The sequence below is a fragment of the Chanos chanos genome, chromosome 8, assembly GCF_902362185.1.
Source record: "Chanos chanos chromosome 8, fChaCha1.1, whole genome shotgun sequence".
In the NCBI taxonomy this organism is placed as follows: domain Eukaryota; kingdom Metazoa; phylum Chordata; class Actinopteri; order Gonorynchiformes; family Chanidae; genus Chanos; species Chanos chanos.
The window spans coordinates 2573355-2593239 of NC_044502.1; the positions used below are offsets into that span (position 1 = coordinate 2573355).

Sequence of the window (19885 nt, forward strand, 5' to 3'; positions counted from 1 at the left end):
ATATTTTAATATCCTAATGCATTTCTTCCCACAGTGCCCTTATTAAACACACTACCAGCATATCAGCATGTTAAGAGCAATCTTCCTGTAAACATGATCTGAATATACAGCCTTTCGTATGCACAGGTGTCATAACAATACTGCATACGTCCGCAGAGCACCCCAAGGGCAAAAATAAACAACAACGAAAAAAACAGAAGAGCTGTTTACCAATACGCAAGCCACCAATCCTGGAGAATATAGGAGGTCTGACAAGGGGAAGAAAGAAAGAAAGAAAGAAAGAAAGAAAGAAAGAAAGAAAGAAAGAAAAATTATGCTCGGACGACAGCACATGTCATATTCTGATATATTTTGAAAAGGAAACAAGCTACAGCGCCTCCTCTCTCCTCTCTCCCGGGCTGTTGCTATGGTAACAGAGTCGGAGCCTCACCTGGGCGAGCAGGTTGAGGAGGAGGAGCCCCAGGAGAACCAGGACGTTGGCGCCAGCCTTCAGGTATTTGAGGTACAGGCGGATGCCGATGGTTCCCTCCGAGCGGCTCTCCTCGGGGATGGTTTGGACCGTCTCGGCCTGTTGGTACCGGAACCAGGAGAAAACTATCATTTGTTTGACCGCTACAGCAGCAACAGGTAGGCATCAGGTGTCACAAAACCATCATTTAACAACCTAAGTTTTTTTTTTTTTTTTTTTTTAAATAAGACAAACATTCACACTGATATAGCCTGTGGCACCAAACTTAGCTGTTCTTGTGTAACTAATAATGACATGCCTCTTTTTTTCTTTTTAACATTTTCCCATACACGCGATGTTTTCTTTCACACTTTATCAACACAAACCTTCTCACCTGACCTGTCACATTAACAAGAGCTGCATCACCAGACATAGGACGTATGACTTCTGTAACAACTAGCACATTTTACAAAGGCAGCTCCAGAAAAGAGAGCAGATTCATTAGGGGCCCGGCTGGTAATTCCCTGGTGTGTGGCCGACTCAGTTTCCTGCTGACTCACCCAGTTAGAGGTGGGATCGGGTGAAGCAAACACAATCCCAGTGCCAAACCATTCTGTTTAATTCACTGGAAAATGTGTTTCTGAGAAGAATCAGGTTTTGAATGGGATATGACTTGTCTGCCTGTTTTACAGAATCTTTTTTTTAAGGGTATGCAGGCGTGTTTCGACCCTGTTCCAACAAATATTTCTCTCTCTCTCTCTCTTTTCTCTCTCTCCCTCTCAGCCTCTCCTCAGTGGATTCCAACTGAAATCCCTTCAAGTGAACAAAACAACAGCATAAGAAGGTTTCCATAGACACAAACTACAACTACTGATCTGAGGTCAGTAATAATGCTATCTTCATGAGAGTAAAGGTTAGGACTAAGCTGAACAGCTGAGCCTTGCAGCATTCTGATGAATGAAAGGGTGTTTGGTGAGGCTGTGTTGACAATACTTGCTGTGCTCAGGATAGTGTCTGCTGTCCACCAGATGGCGCTATATCCCCAATATTTATAAACGGTTGGACTCCTACCACTAAAGAGAGCTGCATGCCTGAGTTTACATAAGAAGCCGGCCTCACTAACTGCTCGTAAAATCTAACCTTCAAACACTCTCTCTCTCGAGAGAGAGAGGCCATAACAGACTTTTCCTGTTTGTGATGCTGACGTTCGAAAGTCAGCCAGGAGAGAACTGTTGTTGACCTTCTAGAAAGCGCCGGATACCAGTCGTAAATTGTACTGTAACTTCTCTGATAACTGCGGGGAAACATGCTAAGCACATCACTGGTTCCAGTGTTAACACATGTTGTATGGTGCTTCCTGTCAGAGCCATGTGCAGCAACTTTAAAAGCATCTGACAATTACTTATTAAAATGAATCATCGACCTGTACTTGTAAAATCGGAACTGTAAAACACAGGTGCGGTATTGACGAGTGCTTGCTGTTCATACCGGGAGCTGCTCAGAGGCGTCTTTAAAAGACTGCAGCGAGGAGGTGTGGGAGCGGACAGAATTCTGCGATAGCGTTCGGCTCCGCGACGGCTCCACGCTCCCCTGCCCTCCTCCCCCTGCGCCGCCACCTCCTCCTGGTTGCTCCTCTTCCTCGTCCTTCTTCAGCAAGGAGGTGAAATCCAGACCAGATCGCAGCAGCTCCGCATATGTGCCTTTAGCCACCATGTGCCCCTGACACGGAGAGAGAGAGTGTGTCAGTGTGTGTGTGTGTTCGTGTGTGTGTGTGTGCATGTGTACATGTATGAGAGTCATTTAGCACACACATGCACGTGCAATTGCTTAGAAACATACAGAAATAGAAACATACACCTGCACACACGCACACAGTGCGAAGTCAAAAACATATTTTCCAAGTCAGTGTAACCTTCAGTATTGGACAGAGCACAGTGTGTTCCATTCTAAGAACTACTGCCTGCAATCGATCAATCAATCAACCAATCAATTTCTTGGTTACTAGGTGACAAGGAGGAACCATTTGGCCTTCACAATGGAGGGAAAGAAACCGAGTGCAACAATATTAAAAAATGTTTGCACAGTTTTGCGAACGTGGATTTAGACTCCAAACTAAGACTTCTTTGAAACTGCGGACAGACTCACTCTCTCCAACTGTAGTGTCGTGGATCATTACGTAACTTCTTCAAAATAAAATTAGGAGAATCAGTTTGGATCCCATCAGTAATCTATAATCTATTGTACCAAAAAAAAAAAAATTTAATTTCCCTTATGTAATTTGCAGCATATATTTCTGTTTGACTGTGTGTGTGTGTGTGTGTGTGTGTGTGTGTGCATACACACGTGCCCTCACATGCAGGAAGAGCAAAAACATAAGCGATGAGCTCAGGGACAGTCGTGCCAGCCCGGCCCAGGCCTGCCCCCCCCCCCCCCCTCCCCCAGCCCCTCCAAACACACACACACACACACACACACACACACCCTCTGCCCCACCCCCTACCCGCCCCCCCTCTTGGCTGTGTTCCCGCTGCCTGGGCTGTAACAGGAATGTGACAGGGGTTTCAGAGCAGAGATTAATTACCTCTTTGAGAACCAGGATCTGATCGGCCGCCTTGAGGTACTGCAGCTGGTGTGTGACCAAGATACGAGGCTTGTTTTTCAGAGTGCCACAGATACACCTGCACGCACGCGCACACGCACACACACACACACACAACAGAGAAAGAGTTAGAAAGGCATTGCAGCAAACTATCACTTAAGCATTAAATAATCAGAAGGCCAAAGATCAGAAACAGACAGGTCAGGATACAAAGGCCACGGGGCATAAAACACAAACAAACCTGATCCATTAAACACATACACACACCGTCTGACATTATCTGATGTTGAGTTAGTACGAACATATCATATTTTCTTATTTGACAATTTTATTTAAACTAGATCCAGATTAAATTCTTAATAGTTGCACTATTTTTGTTGTTGTTGTTGTTGTTGTTCTCCCTTTGGTTGTTCCCGATATGAATTTTTGGGGAAATATGACCCGTCTCTGATGTAATTATCCTCAAGTTCCTGAAGGAACAGCAAATTCCCATCAGCAGAGAATCAAGCTGTTAAAATATGATGGCCAGTCACGCAAACACACACACACTCCTCGACTGAAACCAAACCCAACGAAAACCGTAACTCTGTCTTCAGTTATTGTTCTGTCTCGACTGCTGCATCTGACTCAGACAAGGCCCAGGAAATCGGGGGATTTAGAGGAAGTCGGGGGAGGGGTGTGTGTGTGGGTGTTTGTGTGTGTGGGCTGAGGGGTGGGGGGTGGGGGGGTGTACGGGCCAGCGCTAAGAGCGCCACACACCAGACGTCCAGACCAAATGTCCTGACTGGCCCTGCTCTCAAACAGCAAGCTCCTGTTTTGAAGAGGAGAACAGAAGGGAACTCCAGGCACTGCCCCAGTAACAGACAGAAATCTGACGCACCACAGAGGCACTAAACACGGCTCAGAAAAAAGGCCGCACTGGAAACTCCAGCTGCACGGATTTGCACAGCAGACACGAGAAGGGCAAAGTCTGAGAGGGTTTTGTATCGTGTGAACCGGGAACCCGGCCTGAGACTTCAGGAAGAAACCAAACAGAGTCCAGTAAAGTTGAGCGCAGGTTCAGCTGTTAATCACAGTCGTGTTTTAGTCATTTTTCCCCTTTTGCTGTTTGTTCTGTTCTGCTTGTGAAAAGACCAAACAAATATAAAAAAAATACACACAAACATCATGTTTAAACATATTCGGGATGTCACGCTTTCATGAGACGCACAGACCCACAACAGCGCGCGTGCGCACGACACGCCAACTCAGATTCTACGCTCCAGAAAAAAAGTTTGATAAAAGATCAGTCCCGATGATGAGAATGAAACGACGGAAGTTAAAGAGACGATAAAACCGCCCGCACACAGGCTCCTGAGCGCTTCAGCTGTGTCACCACATCGTCTTACAGCGGAAAAGTCTGTCCGGTGTCCGGGTCTGGGTCACGTTCTACGTTAGAGCGTTTTCAAAGTTTCCACGCCGACCGAGCGACCGGCAGAAACACAAGCAGGGAAAACAGGGCTGCATTCCGCATGAGGAGGAGATTAACTTCAGAACGGTTTAGCGCAGAGAGACCACTGTGAACTAGGGGTCTGAAGTCCTTGTGATTCTGGATGTGGGTCAGGGAGGGGAGGAGAGGAGTGGGGAGTGAGCATGAAAGGTAAGTTCTGACGTTAGTGAGAGATCTGAGAGAGAAGCGAAGGCTCTTCCTTAAACGAGAGCTGATTGGGTCATTATCTTTCAGCACAGCGTGACGCTGACAGGCCGAGCGTGGAGAGTTAACAGTAACTTCACACACTGAACGTTTTGGTTATTTAGTGTTTAAATCCAGTTACCACACAGACACACACACAGACACACACACACAGACACACAAAAACACACACACACACAGACACACACATAGACACACACACACAGACACACACACACACACACACACACACACACACACACGGTGCCCTGTGCACACAGTACACTTGTGTATTCAAGCGTGAAAAATTCCTGAGTTATTTCCAAATGGTAATTCTATCCTTTAGCAACAAGAAGACAACTTTCTCAAACAGTGTGACCAATCGTTTTCAGTTGGGTTTTTTTTTGTTTCCCCCAATGAATTCACCTGGCGACACAACATTCAGCAAGCCTGTGGACGCCTCGGTCAGAAAAAGCAATACTCAACACTGTATCACCGCATACAGGTATTTTGGCCACTGTTAATTTTACACCAAACAGAAAGGGTTAAAAAGGAGAGGCGGGGACCAAGGAAAAAAAAAAAAAAACCAGTCACAAAGGTCCTTTGCAGTTCACCCGTGACATCCAAAACCCGGTTGGCTGGTTTTTCTTTTTTAAAAGGTGCTTTCATTTACTGCGTGTTCATGTGATCTCGTCAGCACTAACTGATTGATTTCCTGTATGAAAGAGATTGCAGAATGTTGCTTCTGACACAAATTCTTGCTTCAGGAGTGCTGATGTCACGCTAACATGCGTGTTATGATCCCAGGTGAGTCAGGAGTACTGATGTCACGCTAACATGCGTGTTATGATCCCAGGTGAGTCAGGAGTGCTGATGTCACGCTAACATGCGTGTTATGATCCCAGGTGAGTCAGGAGTGATGAGGAGGATAATAAAAAAAAAAAGGAAAAGCCTGGACAGGGTGTAAACCTGAAGGAGTGGCGTTCGATACCTCCCACCGCGCTCACTCTGAGCACACCCCAGCTCCTGCCGGCACTGAATGGTACATTACACACACCAAAGTTCACCCAGATAAGAATCTTTAGCCAAGTCATTCTGATTCTGCACGCATCAGCACTCCAAACATTCTACATTAGTAATGATAGAGTAAACAGAAGAACGAACGGAGCTGAAAAGAAAATAACAAACAAACAAACAAACAAACAAAACAAGAACAACCCCCCCCCCCAAAAAAAACTCACTGTTCAAACAGATGTCTGCCCACCTCGGCATCCACTGCACTCAGCGGGTCGTCCAGCAGGTATATGTCAGCATCCTGATAAACAGCCCTGACGGAGAGAGAGAGAGAGAGAGAGAGAGAGAGAGAGAGAGAGAGAGAGAGAGAGAAACAAACACACAGAGAGCGTAAGCTCAACTACAGAAACTACATTACCCAGGAGGAAGCACAGAACAACACGTGCTTCCTTCCAAGTGTGATATGACAACACTGTCACATGCTCCTTTTGTTTAAAGTGTCTTTTTGCTTCCGTACGACAGCAGACACCCAGAATAGTCACTGCTCTGTCTCTACTCGACACCAAACGGCTAACTAAGCTGTTCAAACTGTCAAATTTGCCATTGTTTTTCCTCAGAGTGTTTCCTGATGGCGTTTCAGGCCATCTCCGGTCTGATAACTGTTATATATTAAGATAGGTGGAGATGGGTGGAGAGGGTGGAGCAGTGCTGTACCTGGCCAGGTTGACGCGGGCTTTCTGGCCCCCGCTGAGCGTGGCCCCTCGGTCTCCGATTACGGTCATGTCCCCGTCCGGGAGCAGCTCCATGTCCTGCACACGCAGACGCATTGTGTAAATACATACCAGCCGTTTACACAACAATGCTGACAGCTTCACAAATGACAGTGATTTACATGACATTACATTTACACTGAGTCAGATCGGTCTGTGAACCACTGGACCCTGTGTCCTAACTCCTCGCAGTGCCCCTGTTCACCCCTGACCTTGTTCTACTCATTACCCACACACACATGGCAGCTTGGGTGAGGACTGTGTCGTGTTTGTTTGGTGTTGTTTCCACAGACTTAATTCCCATTAAAACTGCAGTCCCAGGGAATTCTGTCCAGTCAGCCACAACATGTGACACCAAAAATGTTTTACGCCATCGAGAGAGGCGACGACATCGAGAAAACGCAAAAAGATAAAACTATACTTCGCTGACATCACACAAGAAAAGGTGATATAAAAACGAGATGTCAGTCAAGGAACAAATGTGTATGATTGACATCTGTCAGTCAGGGAGCAGATGTGTATGACTGGCAGGTGTCAGTCAGAGAACAAATGTGTATGATTGGCAGGTGTCAGTTAGAGAACAGATGTGTATGATTGGCAGGTGTCACTCAGAGAACAGATGTGTATGATTGGCAGGTGTCAGTCATTACCCTCTTGAGCGCACAGGATCTAAGCACTCTCTCGTATCTCTGGGGGTTAAACTCTTTGCCGAACAAGATGTTGCTTCGGATGGTCCCGGGAAAAACCCAGGGTTGCTGGGAAGCATAAGTCAGTTCACCTTTGACCTTCACCACACCCTTTTCCGCCGGGAGCTCGCCCAGAATGGTGCTCAACAGAGAAGACTGTGGGAAAATAAGTCATATCTATCAAAACCTGCAGGTTGTGCACTGAGAAAGCTGAAATGAAGATAATGTTATCAGTTACGTTCTGGTATTTGAGAGTTACATATAAACAAATATTTTGCTTAGTGATACTTGTCTGGATACATTTACATTTGCAATTGGAAAAAAAAAAAAAAAAGAAAACAAAAGGTTGCATTAAAAACAGTGAGCTTCGAAGAGGGGGCAGGACTAACTGACCTTTCCTGCTCCCACTGGACCAATCACAGCGAGGAGCTGCCCTGTTTTCACAGTGAATGACACATTTTGCAGTGTAGGAGCATCCAGAGCCTGTGGGCAGAGAGAGGGGGTTTATGATCAGCTGTGAGTGACAGGTGTCTAAACATGACCCCTTCTCTTAATCCAAAACAGGTCATCGCCACAGATCCTACACACGTTTAACTACCCCCAGTGTCATCAGCGGCTTATCAGCTGTCTTAGCACGCACTGCATTCATTCTACCAGTGAAACATCTCAGCCCTTTATCAGTGAGAGTCTTTGTGTGCACATGTGTGTGTGTGTCCTCAAGTACAGTATGTACTGTAATGGAATCAGAACTGGAAGAGAGTACATATGCATGCGTTTGTGTGTGTGCGTATGTGTGTGTGCGTGTGTGCGTGTGTGTGCATGTTTGTAGGTGTAGGTGTGTGTGTAGGTGTGTGTGTGCATGGGTGTGTGTGTGTGTGTGCGTGTGCGCGTGGGTGTGTGTGCGTGCGTGTGCGTGTGTGTATGTAGATGTAGGTGCGTGTGCGTGTGTGTGTAGGTGTAGGTGTGTGTGTGCGCGCGTGTATATAGGTGTAGGTGTGTGTGTGTGTGTGTGTAGGTGTAGGCGTGTGTAGGTGTAGGTGTGTGTAAGTGTAGGTGTGTGCTTGTGAGTGTAGGTGTAGGTGTGTGTGTGTGTGTAGGTGTGTGCTTGTGTGTGCGTGTGTAGGTGTAAGTGTGTGCATGCGTGTGTGTGTAGGTGTAGGTGTGAGTAGGTGTAGGTATGTGCGTGTGCGTGTAAGTGTAGGTGTGTGTGTGTGTGCGTGTGTGTGTAAGTGTAGGTGTGTGTGTGTGTGCATGTGTGTGTAGGTGTAGGCGTGTGTGTGTTAACCTTGTCCCAGTAGCAGATGAGATCCAGAATCTCCACTGCCGTCTCTTTTTTCTCGTCCTTGTCCAGAGTGTCTCCTGGTTTCACCAGTTCGTCCAGCAGCAAAAATTTCTTCAAGAGACAAAACCCACAAACCACCAGTGAACACAGGCTCTCCAGAGTCACACAGACTGAAGCTGTGTGTTTAACAGAATGAATGACCATCTTCAGGTCACAGAGTGACTGGTTTTCACGCAGAACTGGTTTAAACAGATTTGTTCAGTGTATGTTGCCTAAAGGAATCAGTGTTACCCTCTCATTAACTGTCAAAGAACCAGTTAGAGAACTTCAGGAGACTTCACTTAACTGCTAACAACGATAGCTGAGACCTGGAGATAACACACCACATTAAAAGAAAAGAAGAACAATAAAAGTGTTACCATATTTAAACTCTGATCTGTAATTACGGTGGGATTTACAGCCATGACTGGTTCAACTCAAGGCTAGGTGGTAAACCGGTTCAGTCTTTGTACCAGGGGAGGATATCATGGAATATTACTCAGTAGTGTAAAACCTACAAACCCCCCCCGCCCTACCCCCAGATTAATTAAAAGATGTATAAAAAGAAAACATAATATACAGAATCACCATTGAAAATTCAAGTTACATCAAGACATGAATGTTTAGCGACACTGCTCAGTCACTCACACACACACACACACACACACACACACACATTAACACGCACAGACACACAAACACGACAGAGTTATGTCAGACTTGTGCAACAGGTCTTGCCCTGGCGGCCTCTGCAATGCTAGCCGGTCTAAATTTACCCCGAGTGAAACGACACCTGCACCTGGATTTACCGACAAACACACGAGTGAGATCCAGCTTACGCCTGATTGGCCCGGCCGTTACCACTATCAGGGAAGGGGCGCTCGAGGTTCCCGAGGGAGGTTAAAATAAAGGAGCCAAAACTCTAGCTTGTTTCTATTATCGTAATTGACTTGTCTTCACTCATTAACTGTGATCCCTTGCGGTCACCTCGTGGTCAAACTCTGCTCGGCCGAGTTTTAGGCCGAGTCTCTGGTCTGGTCAGACTCTCCCTGTGTTCCCTTTTTTTTTTTTTTTTTTTTTTTAACAAACAATCAAATGCAGAACAGCTCCTATTGTTACATCACCTTCTATAAAACTTTATCAGCTACCAAAGGTAGAAACACACAAAGCTGGGGACCTCAGACGAGGAGCTTCAACTAGATCAACGGTTCTCAGCGCCAGTCCTGTGGGCCCATCTTTCCTACATATTTTAACTCTTCATTATCACAGTTGATTGGCTCAGTCAGCCCATACAGTAAAAAACAAAAAATGTATTGAAATATACTTTAAAGTGTTCAAAATATATGGGGAATATACATCGTAAATACACTTTAATATACTTGCATTGTTGTTCACACATAGTTGTAATTTTGAAATATATGTTGAAACACTGAAAATGTTGAAAAATGTATGATGTTAAGTGTGAAATATATTCAAGTGTACTCAAATTTATGACAAAATATATGTGGTCATGAAATTGTCGCTGACTGTAACTGACGAAAGACCTTCCTCAGCTGTTTCAGCCTCAGAAGCACCTCGTTTATATAGCTAAAGAAGGGCCGAAATGTTCTGAATGTTTCTGAAAACTAAGCAGCTATGAAGAAAAAACTAAATCAGATTTATATTCCGAAACATATTTCACAAAAAACAATTATGTCAAAGCCAAAATATATATGCACATACATGTGCGTGCAAGTATAACTATACATATACAGTAAGTAAATGCATTTACTGCATAGTAAAAAGGGTGGCACAGTGGGGTAGCACTATCACCTGAAGGTCCTGGGTTCGATTCCCAGCTAGGCATCCAAAGACATGCAGGTTAGGTGAACTGGAGACACTAAGCTGCTGGTACGTGTGAGTGTGTTGGTCCGTGATAAACTGGTGACCTGTTCAGGGGGTTTCCCTGCCTTTTGCCCAGTGAACACTGGGATAGTAAATATACTGACATACATTTGACTAAAAATATATTTCTTGGGCCAGTTTTGAGTATTTACATATATTTCAAAAGTGCTCATCAAAAAATATTTGAAATATATTTTTTTCCTGCATGGGAAGGGTCTAATAATTAGTTGATCAGTGGAATAGGGTGTGTTTTGTTTCAGCTCAGGACTGACACGCCTTATTTCACTGATCACTAAGCTCTTATTAGCTCAATCAGCTATGATAATGAAGTGTTAAAGCAAAGACATGCAGGAAAGGGGTCCCTCAGGACTGGAGTTGAGAAGGCCCGAGCTGGATCACAACAGGAGATAACACCACCTTAACCTGTGACACCACCAGACCATCAGCCAATCTGTTTAAAACTCCTGCGTGGTTCATCTTTAACCCTCTGTAAACAACACCAGGTCCCTCTCCCTCCATCCACTCTGCCCTTCTGAGGGTGTTTTCAGTACATGTTCAGTGTCTCTTCCTCTGTGGGTGTAAATTCCCATCACACGACCCCCACCCCTCTGCTAACGTGCCTCTGAGACGGCGAGGGCCCAAAGGTAAAGACGTATTTGGTCCGTCGGGATTTACGGCAGCCGGGAGACAATTCCGGACCACAACAGCAACCTCCACACACCCTCTCCTGCGCCGTTCTGTTTTCCTGTTTTTTTAATGCCGACGTTGAGAATGTTGACGTAACAAGTAGGGATGGGAATCGAGAACCGGTTCCAGTTTAGAGCCAGTTCCAAATTGTCTGACCCATCGGAATCGTATGCCTCTGAGGTTCTCAGTTCCTTTTATCGATGCTGCCATGTTTTTCTGACGGTATGCTTCCGTTGCAGAGAATTTCACTTTGCTCTCATTCAGGTTGTATTCGCTGTGACTGGGCAAAATCGGAGCAAATCCGTTGAAGCAAGCGAAACTGAGATGGCAAATCCTCAATTGTATGCAAATGAGAACCAAGCGGGAACCAATCAGTTCAGCGTGCGATGTGTTCGGTACGTGACGTTGTCTCGGAAGGCAGGAGTAATGAAAAAAGTCTGACCAAGATGGCGGAGGCTAAAGGCTACACGGAGGATGAAAACCTGTATATGACTGAAAGATGTATGGGCAACCATTTGTGTCTACATCAGCACGGGTTATTGTTTACATGTTACATGAACTTAGTCGGGCCCAGAGTGGTAGAAAAAACTCTCTCAACGGCTCTGGTCAGAACAAACAGAGCACTGTAGACCTTCATTTAAGCACTCAAACCTAGGTGACAGGCTAACAACAGGACAGCCAAACCTGCTTGCTGTTTTCACGACCACGCCCCCAGAGCGAAAAGTGGTAGGGCGAAATTTTTTCTTGAGTTCAAGCTTATTCCCTTCTGAAAAGGAGTACTGTCATTTATGCAAATGTTAGTAGGCATATGTGCCTATTTTTCCAAAGAAGACTTTTTTATTTTATCAGTCTGTTTTATATTTGTTTTCCAAGTTATATCCTTTTAAGAAAAGGAGTATTTTAATTTATTTATTCTACACTGTGTTCAGACTCAGAGGTAATAAAACAGCTGCTGAAAACCTGTGTATGCCTACATTTTTTCCACACAGAAAACTGATCAGAAATCAATAAGGGAATCGATAAAGAATCAGACCGATGAGCAGAATTGATAATGGCAATGGTATCAATAAAATCTTATCAATTCTCATCCCTGGTAACAACCAGCTGTAACATAAAAGCTGGTTAAATTAATTAAAGTCTCTGTGATTGCACACACACACACTGTGAAGAGTGAGCAGTGAATTTGTCTTTGCATTTAACCCATCCAACACACACAGGAGCAGTGGGCAGCATTCCTCTGCGCCCGGGGTGCCTTGCTCAAGGGCACACAGCCGTGGATGTTGGGCCTGGGAATTGAACCGGCAACCCACTGGTTGGGCCCGGTTCTCTAACCTTTAGACCACGGCTGCCCTACTGAGGGGTAGGGTTACCACATGTCTAGTTGATTCTATTTGTTATTAGTATTTTCCCCTGTGAAAATCAATTTAAATTTTAATGTTTTCCCTCACAAAAAAACAAAGAAAAAAACGAAAGGTATTAGGAGTTACCTTGATCCTGCGGATGCTGATGGCGGCCTCGGACACTTTCTCAATGGCGGAGGGAAAGAAGAGCGTGACGGTGAGGCGTACGGCGCTGTACAGCGACACGGCCACGAAGACGCGGCTGGCCGATATGGTGTTGCCTAGCAACACGTACACGGTGAAGGTGACGAAGAGGATGATCTTACTGGCGGCGAAGAAAGAAGCCATGTTCATGCCGCGCAGGTAGGAGCTCTTCATGATTTTAGAGATCTCCTTCCTGAAAGAGAGAGAAAGACAGAAAACCCATCTTCATGACTTTAGAGATCTCCTTCCTGAAAGAGAGAGAAAGACAGAAAACCCATCTTCATGACTTTAGAGATCTCCTTCCTGAAAGAGAGAGAAAGACAGAAAACCCATCTTCATGATTTTAGAGATCTCCTTCCTGAAAGAGAGAGAAAGACAGAAAACCCATCTTCATGATTTTAGAGATCTCCTTCCTGAAAGAGAGAGAAAGACAGAAAACCCATCTTCATGATTTTAGAGATCTCCTTCCTGAAAGAGAGAGAAAGACAGAAAACCCAGGGGTTCATCTCGTCTGATGATCTGACGTTTCTTAGATGACTGAGATTTGGACCTCGTCTTAAATCAGGGGTATACTGGGAGAGGAGTGAACTGCTATGCCTGGGGTCTAAACCCCACAATTCTCTGTTTACTAGGGGTGACAAGAGCATCATCTGATCACCTGAATGGAAACAAATGACTTCACCCACCCGTCATTCCCTTAATGTTCCCTGCAAGCCGATCACATGAGCCTCCATGTGTTTTAGAAGTTACAACACATTTGGATTAACCTTCACACTACATCGAAACGCGTTTTAAAATGCCGAGAGATCCATCTTTCGGGAGATTTACAACAGCAACGCCTGGGCTGTGAGAACTGCTGAAACAGTCATCGTGGGTAAACATCACTGGAACAAAGGTTTACAGCCGCCATAACGGCATTTTATGAATCGATTACATAAACTGACAGGTTGTGTTGCTGCCAAGAGGATGCAAGGGAAACCAGGGCCGAGCGGAAAACAGTTTCAGCACTTGACAGACAAGCACAAATGACAAGCCTGTCGTTCTTTACAAAACAAGTATGTTTCTACGTTACTGTATCCCGAAGGTCCTCACAAAACAAAACAAAACAACAACAACAAAACACAACTACATGCAACAAAAATATAACGGTTTGGACATGGACTCAAGGTAAACTGTTCACAAGTCTGACAAGCTAATGCAGAGTCTGCAGTCATTACATGTGCATATGTAACTCGATAGCTTTTTCGCTGGGAATCTGTGGTTTGCCCGGCATCTGCTGGTGTCCAGAGAACAGGGTCACAGAAGGGACAAGCATGACGACTACAGGTTTCTGTTACAGCGCGCTCTGAATACACATGCACGCTAACCTGGCATTTTTTTTTTCCAGTTTCTGCTTCTGTACGTTATGCAGCATGACGGGTTTTTGATCCCTCTCGCTGCTCTCACACACAGTGATTCAACTGAATCGGCTTAACGATCAGACCCCTGATCTGCTAAATCGGGTGTGAGCCGAATCGGGTGTGAACTGAATCAAGTGTAAACTGAATCAAGTGTAAACTGAATCAGGTGTGAACTCAATCAGGCGTGAACTGAATCAGGGAGATACCTTTATACCTGCAGAGCTGTGGTGCAGTAGGAGCAGGACTGGGAAACACTGAAACCGTCTTATGACAGGTAACGGAAAAAAAAACACTATAAATAGCCTCAGTGTTGACATTTCTTTGCAGCTCCAGTCAGTATCAAATACACATCATTAATATCAAAGTTTATACAGAAAGACACGCGCTGAAGTCTCTACTAGTGCTGTGCATAATCCTGCAGGGGGAGTTTACAGCAGAAAACATTTACAATACAATTTTTACACCATATTTCCCCTTGTCCTTCAGGCAAGACTGAGACTATGAGGCTTCAGTTAGTCACTCCGGCTAGGACAGAACCCTGAGATTGACCCAAACAGAGCTGGAAATTTTGAATAAATTGAAGGTGCAGAATCGAGGGCAAAAATGAGTTTTTGGATTGCTAATCTCCCTAAAGCTTTGTAATGAGGCATAACAGAGAAGCTTTCTACCATGAATGAGAAAATCAAGACCAGTCATAACAAGCCGTCGTTAAATCCATAAGCGTGCGAACACGCCTATTCTCTTCGAATAGAAAACAGTTTAAACACAGCACACAAAAAAACCCCAGGAGAACAGAAACACCTCTGTTATCTCCAGCCCTTCTCTGGTCCGTTTAGTGGCTGGTTATTGATCGACTGTTTATGAGAGAAAACTAGATATGATAAGATCCAACAGATCATAAACTGACTGGTCTTAGAGTCCTGCTAATATGTGTGCACGCTGCTATTATATGTTTGTGTGAATAAATTAAAAAAAAAAAAAAAAAAACACCAAACTAGGATGGTTAGTCTGATTCTCCACACAAGCAGGTCTGTCTCTGTGCTGGAACAGGCCAGAATGGTGTTTATTTGTGTTTACGATACAACTCACTGATTGGTGGCGGGAGGGGGTGGGCGGGAGTTTGAGCTGTGAGACAGTCAATCAAAGTAAGAGTAGTTGTGGAAGAGTCTATCAGTTAATGGAGAGACACTGACTGAATGACCATGAAACTGAGCAAGCAACATTATGTCACACAGGCTGACTGAGCATGTGTGACTGACTGACTAACTGCCTGACTGAAAGACTGGGGAGGGAAGGGGGGGTGGGGGGGGGGGCATTGTGAATCCAGTGTGAATGAACTTGTTCCTCTTCCTGATCAGATCAGTGGAGGACATGAAAGTCATCATGAAACATCAAACAAAAGAGTGTTAGCGTTAATGGAGAGTGAGCATGTGTGTATGTGTGTGTGTATGTGTGTGTGTGTGCGTGCACCTGCATGTAGGTGTGTGTGTGTGTGTGTGTGTGTGTGTGTGTGTGTGTGCGTGCGCGTGCATGTAGGTGTATGTATGTATGTGTGTGTGTGTGTGTGCGCGCATGCATGTAGGTGTATGTGTGTGTGTGTGTGTGTGTGTGTGAAAAAGAGAGAGACTGTGCGAGAATGATTGAGGAAATAAACTGAGAGTGAAACCTCAGAGAGAAAAAACGGAGTGAACAAACTGAAGGAAAAGAATGAAAGAGAGGGGGAGGAGTGACGTGAAACGAGTCCGTTCGCGGAACGGGAACGCCGGTTAACGATTCTCCGCACGCTGGAGTCAACGTTTTCGAGCGGAACAGTCGAAAGAGACGAGAGCGTTCTTGTTTTACCTCCTGACGTCGTTGACGAGGGTGGCGAAAGGCTTCTCCCAGGCGTACATTTTAATGATACGGATACCGGACACCACCTCGTTCATCGTCCGAATCCTGCTGTCCGTGAGGACCGCCGTCTTCGCCCTGAGAGAGGGGGACAGACAAAGAGAGAGAGAGACAGACAGACAGGCAGACAGACAGAAAGAGAAGTTAGTCCCTTCCCTCCACAGGTCTGTGGTTTTTAACACATGACCAGATCAGAATGACTGTGCATAAAATTAAATAAACGTTGGTGTGTAAAAATGACGTCCAGGCCACGCTGCGGTTTATCATCAGTTTAGCTGTATTAATAATGATGACGCGCGTTTTTCTGAAACAAGGAAACGTTAACGGGCGTTTTCTGTGACATGTGTTGATCGTTAATGAAAGGGAAGCTGTAAACCCCAAAGTTCAGACAAAGTTTTAGACACAGACATGTCTCATATGTGTTCATTCGGGTATAACGGAGAAGTCCAAAGATTAAGGCTGTTTATGGAGCAGTCCCAAGCAAACACAAAGGGTCTACAGCTTTCCTTTAACTTACTGATTAACCGCAGGGAAATCACTAACCGCAATAACTAAGCACTAACTGCCCCTTGTCTGCTAACATGTGTCCCTATATGACAGGCCTGAATTACCTTCCACTGGACTCCTTCCTTTGGCGTGTGTGTGTTTGTGTCTGTGTTTGTGTGTGTGAGAGTGCATGTATGCCTGCGGCTGCACAGTGAACTGAATTTAGAGGAAAAGTCATTGTCGCTGGTGGTGATGGGGGTTTGTGTGTGTGACACTATACTGTGTGAATGTCTGTGTGTGTGGCCAGGCAGAGATGCATAGTGTACTGCAATGCATCCACTCGTTACACTGCAATACATAGACTAATACATGTTTCACGGGTTGTGTATTAGATATTGCATAGACTCTCCCCCCAGCCCCACCCCCACCCCTAACACATTCCCACCCCCACCCTTCTCTGACACCTTCTCGTCCTCTCAGGTCTGTGCATGTATGCATGTGTTTGTGTGTGTGTTTGTGTGTGTGTGTGTGTGTGTGTGTGTATGTCTGTGTGTATATGCATGTGTTTGTGTGTGTGTGTTTGTGTGTGTGTGTATGTCTGTGTGTGTGTGTTTGTGTGTGTGTGTGTGTGTGTGTGTGTGTGTGTGTGTGTGTGTGTGTGCGTGTGCGTGTCTGTGTGTGTGTGTGTCTGTGTGTGTGTGTGTGTGTGTGTGTGTATATGCATGTGTTTGTGTGTGCCTGTGTACACACCTGAATTTGGAGAAAAGTCGTCCGAACAAAGTCTGCAGCGGCATGAGGAAGACGAGGACGGCCATTCCCGCGAGGCACGACGGTCCGATCTCCTGCCACAACAGACCAATCACAGCGGCTGCCTGGAGAGGCCCCACCCACAGGAAGTGCAAAAATATGGTCACCTGCAAACAGAGGGGATTGTGGGTGTGTTTCTGACTGCATCCAAAACCAGGCTTCATATACCTTACCACTACACGATTTCCATACTGATGCACCACACGCCGATGGGTCTGACTAGTCGACAAGAAACACCAATCAGAGCACAGGAAAACGCAGGCACATGGTGACAGAGATGACTTAAGACCGAACACCACTCACATGCATAAATGAGTCACCCGTGTGTGTGTGTGTACGTACGTCACATTGTAAACACACACTTCCCATTTCCAGCATAACAGTTTGTATTTAAAAGTCTGAAGTTTCTGTTCTCTCTCAAGCAGTAGATTCTCCTGCCCCATGTCGGCTGACATATGTCCCTATATTACAGGCCTGAATTTCATTCTACTGGGATCCTTCCTTTTGCGTGTGTGTGAGAGTGTGTGTGTATGTGTGTGTGTGAGAGTGTTTTTTGGAGAAAAAGTCATTGTTACAGGCTGTCCTGGTGTGTCCTGGGACAGTAAACAGGAAACATTTCCTGAAAAGTGCTTGCAGTGCATTGAGATGGTACTTTTCCCCCCTGCATTTAAAGGTGAAATCTAAACTTAAAACAAAACTTCCAGTTTAAAGAAAAATGAAAACAAAACTTCCAGCATTTCAGCATTTCTCAATTTTTTCAACCTGCTGTTTCATCATGCTTCCTCAACAGATGCACCGCCCTATTAACTGTAATGACCAGGAACAGAAGCACGCTACACCAAACAAAATCGCTGACTCACAGCGTCTCAGCTTTCTACACAGAGCAAGCCTGGCTCGGATCCAAAAGCTAAACTGGTCTTTTATCTAACGCTGGGCTGCGATTTCTGAACTTGACTAAAGAGCCGAAGAGAGAACGTCTCATCTGGTGTATACATGTCTTCCACTTCAACCACCAAAGCAGGGCTGACGTTTTTCAACAGCCAATAAAGCTTCTCACGAAACCAAATCTCGTCGGCCCATGAGAGCGATAGCTGGCGTCTGCAACGGTGCAGGTTGGTTCTCGGATATGTCACCGTAACAAACTGTAGAGATGTGAGATTCTGTATCCACCAAATAAATAAATCGACCGATAAAAACGAAAACCAGTCAGCGCCAAATATGCACCAAACAGCATTAGCAAGTTTAAGAAGTTTATCTGTATTAAAAACAAGAACGAATTAAAAGAAAAAATACTTTTGACTGGTGGAGAGACATCCCAACCTGTACCAATCAGGCTTTGATTATTTTACTGATTTTTTCCCGGTTTGACTTTTCTTTTGGGCACTTGTCTGGTTCCAATTAAAGAATATTTACGGTCACATGTGGAAACGACTTTTTCTTCCATTCCACTTCTTTCTCTAACCAGCCACGCAGTCAGGGTCACCATGCCCTGGGCAAAGCTTCTTTTCGCTCTTTTTTTCCTTCTCCGAAGCCTTTTTCGACGTTTGCCAGGCGCTAACGACAGAGCGGTAGCTCTGGAAACAGCCCCGTCAGGGCTGCCAACCGTGTCGCTTTTGGCCACGAACGTTAGCGATCAGCTCAGCAGAACAACAAAGGCCCAGCAGAGCGCTGTGCACAGAACCAATTAACACAACACCAAAGGCAAACAATGTCCGCACTCACACACTCATTCAAGCCCGGGACGGATATTGAGATACGCCGGACAGGAGATAATACACAGATTATAATGACGACAGATTGAATTATCACATCGTAAAAAAATGGGTTGTACAAAATAAACAAATAAATAAATAAAAAACAAAGGCTGTGTCCTTAGCGTAATGAAATGCATTTATGCACAGGACAAGTGAGGAACGATATATTCACAGAAAATGACCCGTGTCTTGTGACAACGTCCATTGTAAAAAAAAAAAAAAAAAAGTGCTATACAAATGAAACTGAACTGAACTGAACTGAACATGTACTAATACGTCAACCAAACAAACGTCTGGCAAGGAGAGAGTTATCTTCCTTCATTTTCCCCTTTCTCTCTCTCTCTCTCTCTTGTTTTGTGTGTGTGTTTAATTCTGCGTATGTGATTTTATGGGAGCTAGTTTAATCTGCCTTAGGAATGCCGCCTTCTCTCCAAGCCTCTGTCACACTCAGGTTTAACGCTGCTGCACAGGCTGTATCTCTGGGGATTTCGTTAGAAAAGCAACGGCCCAAAAACAAGACGTCCCTGGCTCGTCCACGCTGAGAGAGACACGTGATAACGGTTGGTCGTCGTCCGACGCCGCGAAAAACAGCGCTCGGACAGGAAAAGTGACGCTTCCTTACCTCGTCGAACTTGTTGACGTCATTGGATAAGAGGTTCACGATTTGTCCGGTGGTAGTTTGGCCCATGGCTGCACTGCTGAGACAGAGTGCCTGCGTGCGATATGAAAAAAAAAACAGTTAAATTCAGTCACACAACAAACAACACAAAACAATGTGGGTCTCCTCTGCTTTCTTTCTTAATCGTTCACAAGAACCATCCCACAGAGTGACTCTACCCCCCCGCCCGCTCTGTCTTTTTTTAAATGCTATCCATTCAATACAAATGAACAGATAAAACACTGTACAATACATCAGCACAACC

The 19885-nt window shown here is 45.1% G+C and overlaps 1 protein-coding gene across 1 annotated transcript in view; it reads right to left on the reverse strand.

Annotated features, from left to right (window-relative positions):
- Positions 1-19885, reverse strand: part of abcc4 (ATP binding cassette subfamily C member 4 (PEL blood group)) — a 41419-nt gene that overhangs the window by 13839 nt on the left and 7695 nt on the right. Inside the window, exons 5-17 of the mRNA XM_030781823.1 lie at positions 19585-19674; positions 17152-17315; positions 15868-15993; positions 12569-12818; positions 8475-8582; positions 7583-7672; positions 7154-7345; positions 6448-6542; positions 5961-6047; positions 3030-3126; positions 1937-2167; positions 431-568; positions 211-248 (exon numbers count right to left, since the gene is read on the reverse strand). Of these exons, the coding sequence (XP_030637683.1) occupies positions 211-248; positions 431-568; positions 1937-2167; positions 3030-3126; positions 5961-6047; positions 6448-6542; positions 7154-7345; positions 7583-7672; positions 8475-8582; positions 12569-12818; positions 15868-15993; positions 17152-17315; positions 19585-19674 (1706 nt within the window). The remainder of the gene's footprint in view (positions 1-210; positions 249-430; positions 569-1936; positions 2168-3029; positions 3127-5960; positions 6048-6447; positions 6543-7153; positions 7346-7582; positions 7673-8474; positions 8583-12568; positions 12819-15867; positions 15994-17151; positions 17316-19584; positions 19675-19885) is intronic.